The following is a 12,043-nucleotide window of genomic DNA, read 5'->3' as shown; positions in this document are numbered from 1 at the left end:
CCTTTGAAAGTTATACCTGGTCCCCAATCCCTTCCTCTTTTCTCTACTTCCTGTCCAAAGTGAAGTAAGACCCTCCTCTTCTCCACATTCCTGTCACAATGATGTTCTGCTCAAGTGAGGCAAGGAAAACATCAACTGAGACCTTTGGAACTGTGAACCAAAATAGACTCACATGGTGGTGGAAGCTGTTCAAGTACGATACTGTGTCACAGTCAAAAGCAGCTGACACAGCCTGGTGCAGTGATGGGGTGCTGGCTGCCATGCCGCTCTGCTGCTTGTTGTGGCCTACCTGCCCGAAGCAATGGCAGGAAGGACGGATTTACTTTGGCTCATGCTTTAGGAAGGCATGCGGATGTGGAGGGGACGGCATGGCTGTGTGAACATGCTGGTCACATTGCATCTATACTCAGAAGAGAGTGATGAAATACTGCTGCTTTACTTAGTCTTTTTCATCTGCTCTGGGATCCTAGCCAATGGAATGCGCGCGCGCGCGCGCACACACACACACACACACACACACACTCAGGGTGGGTTTTTTTCACCTAAAACCCTAACACCATGGAGGCTTCTGAAAATGTTTGCCTCTGAATTGATTGATTCTAAGCTCCATCAAGTTGACAATTAGGACCAACCATTAAACCAAGGAATATAGTTCTCAGGAGTAAATACTTAGAAAATCCATTATCATAATTACTTCTACCAGCCTTGTTCCACATTTGTATCCAAACTTCTGGTCTTCCTTGGGTGTGACAAACGCTTGGACTGTCTGCATTCTTTTTAAAAGCTGTATGTACTGGTTGGTTCAATTCCCAGCACCCATTTGGACACAGCGGCTTACAACCGCCTGTAACTCCAGTCCCAGGAGATCCAAACCCCTCTTCTGACTTTCCAGGGTACTGGGAACACTTTCGGTCACAAGAATACATACAGGCAAGCCACTCATGCACATGAATAAATCCCTAAGAGAAATGCACTTGGATTTGTACCACAACAACACATCAAAATTTCCAAAGGCTTTCCATCTCATCTACACAAAAGTCTAAGTCCTGACAGCTCCCTGCGAGTGCAAAGGTCATTCACAGTAATACCCTGCATGATCTGACTGCCCAACACCTCTATGACCTCCCTGTCCAAACCAACTACCTGCTCAGTCTTGTCAGCTAGTCCTTTTCAGTTTTCTCGGCTTTAGGGTTTTGAACTTGCTGTTGTCTGAAACTGAAGCAAGAGCTGGCTTTTTCCTCCAGACACCCTTCACTCCCCCCATTTGGTTTTTGTTCCGATGATTTTCTCTGAGTTTTCCGAGAAACGCACCTTAAGGGAGAAAGGTTTATTTTTGGCTCATAGGGAGTGCAGGCAATCCATCATGGCGGAGCTTACGCTTGTCAGGAAACAGATAATAGTGGTGCTCTTTCTCCCTTTGATTCAGCTCTGCCAGCTCAATCAATGGTGCCACCTGCATTTAGGTGGTTCTTCCCACTTCAATTAATCCAATGCAAAAAGTTCCCCCACAGACACATCCAAAGGCTAGTTTCCATGGTGATCCTAAATTCTATCAAGATTAATCACCACAGATGATAACCTGCCTTTAATCCTTTCTCTACATCACAGTTCTTATCTGTGTCTTTAAATGATGCATGGAATTTCATCTACGTTGAGCCTTTTTTTTTTTTTTTTTTTTTTTTCTTTTGTTGTATCCCCAGTATCTCAAATATTGTATCCCTGGCCCAAAATATGTGTTCAACAGTACTGATGTCGAATAAGAGAACAAATTGTATTCTATCATGATACTCAATGTGTAACTTGGAGTAAATTAATCTTTTTCTGGGGGGTGAATATGAGCTTCCTCTCCTCCAAAAGAAAGGTAAGACAAGTTAACTTTAAACGTTCAATAAATGCTTAATGCACGAAGCATGTGTCTCAATCTGAGCAGGAGCTTCCCCTATGAAAGAGGTCGCATTCTGTGCGCTCAGAAGTTTGTTGTCCAGCAGGAAAAACAGTCAGATGGGGCAGTCAAGAAATAGCTAAGTGCAAGCCTGTTCCTGGTTTCCCGACAGTGCACAGGGAACCCTTTCGCTCTGCAGGTCGTAGGTCGGCAACAGCCTGTTTTACTAGGCCCAGACTAGCCCGCAGTCACAGCATTAACTTCATAGCTGTATCTGTCCATTAACTGAGAGGAGCGGAGCAGCGAGAAAGAGACGTTCAATCTCGACATTTAAAACGACACGACCTTTAAGGCACTTAGGGTGAGGTCTGTATATTCATCTATCCTATCCCCAATCACACAGATCGCACATATTTAACTTGGAGGCCCATAGCCTCCACTTCATCGAAGTTTCCCGCGGCCCACGTTTCCGAGAGCTACGGCAGGAACTACGTCACTGAGCAACTAGGGCAGCGACTCCGCGGCAACCTGGGCGCCGGGAAGGGGAGTCGTTAAGCACTCCGGAACCTTGCACCGTCGGCCCTTCCCGGCAACCCTCGGGGTCGCTCCTAGTTGGACCCCCACAAGCCCTTGCGCGCGCATGGGCGGAGTCGACCCCTAGGGGCTCTACCAACTGCGAAGTGTAGGGGTGATGTCGCCGAGCTCGCTGAAAGCGGAGGCGCTGGACACGGAAGCAGGGACCCTGCGTACAGAGCACAGAAACGATAGATTGTAAAACCAAGGGCCGATCAGGCGTCCCCGGGACCCCGGCTTGCTCCTCGTGTGCGCCCCGGCGAGGCTCCAGCCTCCCCCTCCGCTGGGCGCCCTCGGCCCTTGGTCCGTCCCGCTGGGGACGACCCCGTCGTCACGTGTCCCTCCAGGTCCTCTGCAGGAGCGTGGATCCTGCTTTGGGAACGGCGAACTATGGCAGCCCTGCTGAGACCCGCGCGTTGGCTGCTCGGGGCCGGGGCAGCCTCGCGCCTCCCGCTGTCCCTGCGCCTCCTTGCGGGCGGCCCGGGCCGCCTGTCCGCCGCCACCAGGGGGGCGGCCGCTGGTGGCCGGCCGGCTGCAGGGTGAGTACCGGACCCTTCCTCATGCCCGGCGGTGGCGGACGGGCCGGTGTCTGGCTGGTTCGCTCCAGTTCCGTGGCCCCGGCAGCTCAGGCGTGAGCCTCCCGTGCTTTGCCGGGGGTTTGGGGTGACAAGGTTTGAGCGTGTTGAGAAGGTCATGGTCGAGGGCATGCCTGGCTTCCGGCTTGCTGCTTGAGGTCGCCACCTGCTCTCGCGCTGCGGACGGCTGGGGAAGCTCAAGGGCTTTGTGTGAGTGTGTCCGGGGGTGGCGGAGTGGGACAGCTGCGGTGGAGACAGGTACTTTGCCTTTGCATAGCAGTACCCTGCTTGAGTACTGTTCCACATTGGTGATCAGTAATTGGTACGTAGTCTTAATTGGTTTCGGCTTCCCCGCCCCCTCCCCCCAGGGGTGTGGGATTTGACGTTTTAAGTGACCCCGGGGATAGTTTTAGAGTTTGACATTTGATTATGGCCAGTTCGAGTCTTTGAGTTTTTTTGAATGGAATTTTCCAGAAGTATTTACACAGAAGTCATGGCTTGGATATTGACTCAGGATCCAGATTAGTTATCACATGCAAGCTCCTCTGTTGGGATCAATGTAGGTATTCAAAAACAAGTTAAATTCCCGGTTAGTGTCAAATGTGTGAATCCGCCCTTGTGGATTGAGGTTACAGGGAGGTAAGTATGCTCATCCGATGAGTGCTTTAATCACCAGAAAAAAGGAAAATGGGTTCTTGGGCTTCCGTACCAGAGAGAAATTGACAATTGAATGACCCACAAAAGAGCATTGGGGACTAGCAAGAAGATTTAAGAACTAATGGTCTGGAGTGGACTGAGGGTGCTTCAGTGTATTTGCACTATGCCATTGGGCAAATCACTCAACGTCCCAGGCCTGAGTGTCTTTAGGTGCGCAGTAGCAAGGGTAGGAGTATCTCCTGAGGTACAGGGCTTGACTCGGAGCCCTTGCTTTATTAGCTGTGGTAGAGCCCGGCACTGCGTATAATTAGACGAGGAAAACGCTTTATGATTTCTCAGCAACTTAGTTATACATCGCTGGAGTGATGCTTTTTGGTAATTTGGGGCCTTGGCTGTGTTCTTGTGTTAGGCCTGAACAATGAACCTTCAGAAATCATGCCTCTGCTTTCCCCACATCTCTTCATCCTTCATCTCCTGGCTTTTATTTCCTTTGAGGGACAAGTGACTATTGCTTTTACTTTTGTGACTAGAGTCTAGTTCCTAACACGAGGACAGAGGCCGGTGTTGAAATGCTGTCACTGTTGTGTTCGGGTTCCATTTCCCTGCTGCATAATCTTAGACCTTTTACCTAGCCCCTCTTGTCTGTAATGAAGTGTTGCCTGCTATGGGTAGGTGCCAGGTGTCTTTGTAAGGCTTATCTTTTGTCATTAAGGATTCAGGTGTCTCTTTAGAATCTTTGTCTTAATATGATCCAAAAAACGACCTTATGGGACAGCAAGATCAAGAAAAGGCACTTTTGGGGCTGGAGAGATGGCTCAGTGGTTAAGAGCACTGGCTCTTCTTCCAGGGGTTCCAGCACCCACTTAGCAGCTCACAACTGTAACTACAGTTCCAGGGGATCCAATCCCCTCACAGAGATGAATGTAGACAAAACAGCAATGCACATTTAGTAAATTAAATATATTAAAAAAGAAAAGAAATGGCACTTTCTCTGCAAGCCTGATGACCTTCGTTTGGGTCCCAGGATCCACCTGGAAGATAAAATGGCTCCCAGAACTTGACCTCTCACTTCTACCCTTAACACACACACACACACGAAAGAGAAACAGAAGAAGAAATGTAAGCAGTGACATTTACTGTATCGGGGTCTTGTCTGTGGCATGATGCACACGCGTAATTACCTGTTCTCTTGCTTCCTTGGTAGAAAGTAAGCTATTTGGGCACAGTACTTGGTCTTGCCTGAAAAGCTGTGTTCAGGTCATGTCAGGCAGTATTTATTTGTTTTCTCTCTCTGGACTTTGAACACTTTTCCAAAGTCTCCTATCCCACAATCTAAACCTGCCTGGATCTTTCCCATCTGAAAAACACAACCTTTCTCAGGACTCTCTTCTAGAAGCTTCCCAGTTGGTCTTTTTCTTGCCCATGCTCTGTTTCCTTTGCTCATTTTTCTTTACACTGTTCTTATACCCCTGACTGAGGCCTCAATGCCCCGCCACACTTTATTTATTTATTTATTTATTTATTTATTTATTTATTTATTTATTTATTTATTCGTTCGTCCGTCCGTCCGTCCATCTGTCTATCTATCTATCTATCTATTTATTTTTGGGACAGCGTCTGTGTGTAGCTCTGGCTGTCTTGGGACTTGTACCAGCCTGGCCTTGAACTCACAGAGAATCAAACTGCCCCTGCTTCCTAAGTGCTGAAATCAAAGGTGTGTGCCGATGACCAGAATCTTAATTACTTTTTAAAAGATTCTTTTTGTTTTATGCATTTATGTGTGTGGTGCCTTTGGAGGCTGGAAGAGGGTTCAGATCTCCTGGAGTTGTACTTACGTGCAGTTGTGAGCTGGCTGACATGGGTGATGGGAACTGAACTTGGGTCCTCTGGAAGAGCAGGAAGTAACTACTGAGTTAACTCTCCAGCCTGATGTATTTTTTTAAACCATAAAATTCATGCTCCTTGAGGAATAACTAAATTACAGAGCAAAACATGAAAAGTCTTCCTTAACTCTCTCACAGAGAGAGCCTTTGTTATGCCATTACTCTAGCTTTCTGAAAGTTATTTATGAATCTGTGGATGTATATTAGTCTTGTTTTAGTTTTGCAGAGGATGTCATAATTATCAAATCTGTGTTTTGGGTCTGAATCTCTGATGCCTTCCTCTCCATGATGCCCCTTTCCTGGCACTAGGAGGGCACTGCCGGTTTCTTCTCAGTTTTTTGCACCTGCCTTCTTCCTGTTTTTCTTCCTGCTTGTTTGTTAAATGTTCATGCACTTGGAGGTTTTGCTGTTGATGGCTTGCATCTCCACTTTGTGCCTTCTTGTAGATGACCCTTTCAGTGTCTCAGTCAATGCTTGCCTCGCCATCACTGGCAGCTGCCTTGTTTCTCCTTGATATGGACTGTCAGCTGGATAGTTCATTCTTGCTGAGCTACAGGTACTTCAAACCCAGCTCAGCTCTTCTCCCAAGTCTGAGCTGTGAGTGTTGCTGTTTCTGTTACTCAGAGAGAGCCTATACGTGTTTATGCTTTGTATTTCCCACTTACGTCTCATTGTCCCTTTTCATCGACAAATGATGAGATACTGGGAGTTCTGCTTCATCTGGAATGGATGTCTATCTCTCGTGCCCCATCATCCTTTCTTTAGAGTTCCTGATAAACTTGCTTGTGTCATTTCACGGTCACGGTTAAGCACTCTGGTGGGTCCAAGTTTGCAGCTGCTTTTATAGGTGCTTTGGAAGTTTGGAGTTGCCTCTCCTTCTGTCTTTCTATGTTGTAGTCTCACCAAGCCAAAAACTATGGTGAGGGCTGATGTTGCTAGGAATCTTGTGAAAATGCAGAATCTAATTCTGAAGATCTGGCCAGGGACTGGGATTCTGCATGCCTTAAGCCTCCAGATGGTAGAGGTGCTGTTTGTCTGGATCAGGAGGGCCCTCCTGGGCCAAGATACGCATCTTTCTGCTTTTGAATGTGATGTTCATTCTCCTCGTGCTGAGAAGTCCTCTTCCTCTGATGGACCTTCTTCAGTTGTTTCTTCATTTCAGTTTCTTCCATGTCTCTTTGTATAGCTTGTATGGGTAAAATGCCATTAGTCCTGTCACGTATGTAACCACCAGATGCTGCTACATGTGTCACTGTAGACCTGTTGTTAGTCTTAAAGGGAAGGGCTTTATCTTACTATTCTACTATTTCACCTCCCATGATGTCTAATTTTGTTCATGGAGTTGGTGTCAGACATTTGTTGAATACGCCAAGGCACGAGTAGACACCGGTGGTATGAGCGAAAGTTAAACGGGGCACTTAGTCCATCTCTGCACTGTGGTACTGCACAGTCACCTGGTTTTGCTCTCCAGCTGTGCTGCGTCTGAGTTGGACTGATAGGCATTAGTGAAAGAGATGATTAGAATTGCTTGATCTGTTTTCAAAATCAAAGCACCCGGAAATATGCACCTCTGTATTCTTGAATCTTGCTCCTTAGTTTCCCTTTAGTACAGCGCTGGTACTGTAGATTGGGGGCCTCAACTAGCACTGCAGGACTGAAGATCTTCCTTTCCTGCTGAGAGAGTAGGAGATTGGGGAGGGTGTGGGGTAGGAAGAGTAGATTTGGAGATCAGGACAAGCAGCGTCCCACTAGTACAAACCTTTATCCAGGCTGGCCCCTGTCATGCCTGGTAACCACAGTTCATTCTCTGTGAGTTGATAGTATGAGTTAGGAAATGGAGACTTCTCAGATTGTGCCTTCTGATTCTGAGCTAGTGTTGAATGTGTTCTGGATCCTGAAGGAGATGACGTACAGATAGAACATTCATTTTATTTTATTTCTAGACAGCTGCCTGCATACATAGACAGGAAGAAAGTGCCAGGTGACATGGAGTTAGAGTTATGGGTGGTTGTCGACCTTCTAATTTGGGTGCCGGGAACTGGACTTGGGTGTTTTGCAAGAGCAGTATGTACTCTTTGTGGCTGAGCTGCCTTTTCAGCTCCATAAAAATGTTGAACAAAATGTATATAAGTCTGGACAAGATCTTTAGAATCGAATCCATGCCATTCTAGTTATATAGATTTTATCTGCTTTGTTTCACACCATCAAATCTGGTTAATGCATTCTCCAGCATTTCTTGCCATAGCCAAGACACAGGAGAAGCCTGTGGGACACCGGGATGGAAGAGGACTGCTGTTTCAGGACAGAGCATCTGGGAGCAACTGCAGAATGACTGCTCATGGCCACTCTGCTCTAAGACTTGTCACAAGTCACGAAACCATATTGGGAGAAAGCTGAATTTGGCAAGACTGTTTGGAGAATCATGGTGTTTATAGTGATATTTCAAGGAGAAAATTCATTATAACTTGATTTTACAAAATGTTTTACTGAGTGTTTTCCATTACAGGAGAGCTATTACTTGTTGGGTATTGTTTTATTAAGGTTAGAAGCTACATTACTTGCCCCCCACCCCCCATTTTCAAAAGGTAGACTTGCGAGTGCAGCAGGGTCGCGGCCATGGTCTTGTGCGTGTTGGGCCAGGGCTTTGCCACTGAGCTGTGCCTGCCGCTTTAGGCAGGCATTATCTGGTGAAGACTCGAATGCTTAGGAAGGCTGAAGACCTTTCCCCAGTCACCTAGCCGTCACAGCACAGCTTAGATTTGAACAGGCTTTTGAAAGAGGTGTTAGGATTTCTTTTGATTGATTGAAATGAAAGAGGAGACAGTACTTTAGCAAGTGTTTAGATTATGTTTGTTAAGCATACTTGCCAGGCCTGTTAGAGAACCCCCTCCCCCCCCAAGACAGAGTTTTTCTGTACAGCCTTGGCTGTTCTGGACTCTGTTTTGTAGAGCAGGCTGGTGTGTAATTCACAGAGATCCACCTGCCTTTGCTTCCCTGAGCAATGGGATTAAAGGCGTACACCACTGCGCCCAGCTTTAGGGATACTTTCTTGGCGTTGCCCAAGTGAAGGGCATTGTGTTCTGTGTGCAGATTTTTACTTGTTGGGCCCCATTCTGAGTCCTTATTATTTGTAGTTACTATTTTCTTTATATTAGTTTTAGGTTTAAACTGACATTTATATAAAAATTGTTTTTATCTTGTGTGTGTGGGTAGTTTGCCTACATGTGTATTTGCTCACCATGTTCATGTGCCGTGGAGGGCAGAGACTGCATCAGAGCCTTCTGGAACAGGAGTTACAGATGGTGAGGTACCATCTGGGGTGCTGGGAATTGAACTTATCTCTAGCAGAGCAGCCAATGCTGTTAACCACTGAGCCATTTCTTGATCCCTTACACTAACATTTTTATAACTTTATTTTGTCTTAAGCAAAAATGTTAATAGGCGCTAGATGTGATAGCTATTATTTTAAATCTGTAAACCTACTGAAATGCAAAGTCTGTGCCTAACTGCAGTCTCAACCCACCTTGCCCAGAAGTGTGCTGTGAGACTCACTGCATGACCTCAGTCACTCTTGACAAGTAATGCTCTTGTAAGGGGAATGCTGTGTGAATTTTCCTACATGTATGTCTGTGTACCATTTGTGTGCCTGGTGCCCATGGAGGCCAGAGGGGTGCCAGAGCCCCTGGGACTGGAGTTAACAGCTGGTTGTGAGCTCTCATATGGCTGTAGGGAATTGAATCTGGTTCCTAGAAGAGCAGTCAGTGCTCTTTACCACTGAGCCATCTCTCCTGCCTCGTCCTCTTACTATTTAGGCTTAGAGAACAGCTTCTTGGGCTGCTATTAGAGAATATTTGAGACTGAGTAATTTATAAGGAGCAGAAGAAAAAAACGTTATTCTTCACAGTTTTGGGTGGCTACAAGTTCATTATTAGAAAGTTGGTATTGGTGAAGCCTTCCCCTCTTTTTTTTTTTTTTTTTTTTAATTTTAAAATTTGTGTGTGTGTGAGAGCTCATGCACACCAGTATCTTTGGAGGCCAGAAGCGGCCTGCCCTCTCAGAGGGCCTGGAGTTACAGGCATTTGTGAGCTGACCAGTGTGAGTGCTGGGACTCAAACTTGGGTCCTTGCAAGAGCAGCAAATACTCTTGGCTACTGGAGCTGTCTTTCCAACCCCTCTTCTCTTTGTTTTTTCCTCCTTCCTTCATTTGAGACAGGGTCTCAGTATATATTTGTTAGTGGCCTGTAACTTGCTTTGACTGCTTGCCTGTGCCCTTCCAAACAGCCAGTTTAAAGGTATGTGCCACCACTTAGACACACAGACAGACAGACACACATACATAATACACACATGAAGGCATATGTACACTCACCATGGCGCGCGTATAGAGGAGGTTAGAGGACAGACAAACTTGCTCAAATGGTTCTGTTCTTTCCCTCGCGGGTCCTACAGCTTGAACTTCGGTTTTCAGCCTCGATGGTAAGCTGCTGTTACCCCTTTAGCCATCTCTCCAGCCTGACGTTCTTCTCTGGGTAAGGAAAGGTGGAAGGGCAAGCACCTTGGAAAGAAATCTTCAGGAAGAGAGTTGATTTCGCTTATGGTTCCAGAGGGACGAGCATTGCCTGTGGTGGGAAGGAGGCCTGGCAGCAGGGGTGGGGAGCTGAGAGCCCACATCTTTTCCTGCAAGCATGGGGCAGAGAAAGCAAACTGGAAGTAGGATGAGGCTTTACAGTCACAAGGCCATACCCCCTAAACCTCCCCAAACTGCGGCACCAGCTGGGGACCAAGTATTCAAATGCCTGCGACTACAGGACACATTTCTCATCCCCTCCCCCCCAGTCCATCCAGTGTTGTTATAGGAAATGAATTCAAGAACTCTGCGTTCTTAGAATGGTGTAACGAAGCCCAGTGAGCGCGCAGCTGCAGGGGAACTGCTCTTGTATTGTGCAGGCACAGTTCATAGTCCTTAGACAGCCCAAACTGCCTGCTTCCCTGGCGCCAGGGACTCCCCATTAGGTAGTTGTTCTTGTCTGGCTTTAATTTTGACCGCCTTGCTGTGGCTGCATCGCAGCTGGGTGACATCCCTGATGCTCTTGTGCCTCGTGGGGCTTGTGCCAGATAGGACCACCCAAATGCAAGTGTTGGTTTTGTCATCACTTCTTAAGCCTTTTCTGTGATTTGGGCACTATTTGTCAGTTTTCTCGTGTGTGTGTGTGTGTGTGTGTGTGTGTGTGTCTGTCCTAATTTACTGCTGCTTAGCATGTGTGTTGGTAGTACACTTTGTCTTATATTCCTATCCCGATCTTTAACCCTGATAGCTCCAAAGTGAAGTTCATAAACCAGGGAAGGAAAGAAGAGGGGAGAAGGGAGTGAAGAATATATTATCAGTGTATGCATATTCAGTTAAAAGGAAGAGTAACACTTGAGTAAAGAGTTTAATTGAAACAAAAACATGACAATTATTGTAAAAATTCACAATTAGATCCACTTTATAATTGGGCAGAAATTCTGAACAGATACCTTACTAGAGAAGACAGAGATTGCATATAAATGTGAAAGTATGAGTTTGTGAGTCATTAACAGATCTAAATGAAGACATTGGTGAGCTGCTATACTTGGAAAAATGGGTGCTTAAACCTAAACACTAGAAACCAAATCCGGCAGGGTAATAGTTCTCATTGGTTGTGTGGGAATAAGCATTGTATATTGTATAGCTATTTTGACAGGTAGTTTTATAGCCACTTACAAAATATTTACAAGTATGTACTGAAATGAGATCAGCAGTTATGTTTTTACAAAAATTACACGCAGATATGTGTATCAGCTTTATTCAAAATTGTCAAAAATCAAGGTAAAGAAAAAAATAAACATAGTGAACTCCAAGTAGGGCACATTATTGCACGCCTATAATCCCAGCACTCAGGGAGGCAGAGGCAGGCAGATCTTTATGAGTTTGAGGCCAGCCTGGTCTACAAAGTGAGTCCAGGACAACCAAGGCTACACAGAGAAACAGTGTCTCAAAAGAAAGAAAAACAAGAAAACATGGGAAGATAGTGTTCAATATGTGAGTGGATAAAGTTAATTTATCTTTACTATGAAATATTATACATTCAAAAAAGAAGCGAACTACTATGCTATGGAAAGACGTGGAGAAATAGGGAATGTTTATTCCAAGATAGAGCTGTTCTGAAATGGCTGCATGCCACTGTGCACGAGGATGACAGTGGAAAAGACAGACTGTGAGAGTATAGAGCAGTCTGCACTTGCTGTAGATTGAGGAGGAGTCCCAGAATGATGACGGGGTGGGGCACAGGGCGCGGTGACATCATTCTGTAAGGTCCTGTAGCTACATACTGTATTTGCCAGTGTGGGCATCTGTCCACAGAGTGTAACTGCTGATGTCACTTGGAGTGTCTTAGGGTTTTTAGTGCTGTGATGAAAAACCATGACCAAAAACAAGTTGGGAAGGAAAGGGT

General features: G+C 46.0%; 1 protein-coding gene across 1 annotated transcript in view; it reads left to right on the top strand.

Moving 5' to 3' along the window:
* Positions 1-2,675: 2,675 nt before the first annotated feature.
* The window catches only part of Lrpprc (leucine rich pentatricopeptide repeat containing), a 79,952-nt gene continuing 70,584 nt past the window's right edge, over positions 2,676-12,043 (top strand). Inside the window, exon 1 of the mRNA XM_055619048.1 lies at positions 2,676-2,994. Within this exon, the coding sequence (XP_055475023.1) occupies positions 2,846-2,994 (149 nt within the window). The 5' untranslated portion in view covers positions 2,676-2,845. The remainder of the gene's footprint in view (positions 2,995-12,043) is intronic.

This window comes from Psammomys obesus, unplaced genomic scaffold (genome assembly GCF_907164565.1).
Source record: "Psammomys obesus unplaced genomic scaffold, mPsaObe1.curated_primary_1811, whole genome shotgun sequence".
NCBI classification, from domain to species: Eukaryota; Metazoa; Chordata; class Mammalia; order Rodentia; family Muridae; genus Psammomys; species Psammomys obesus.
This window is presented reverse-complemented; position numbering and strand designations above follow the sequence as displayed.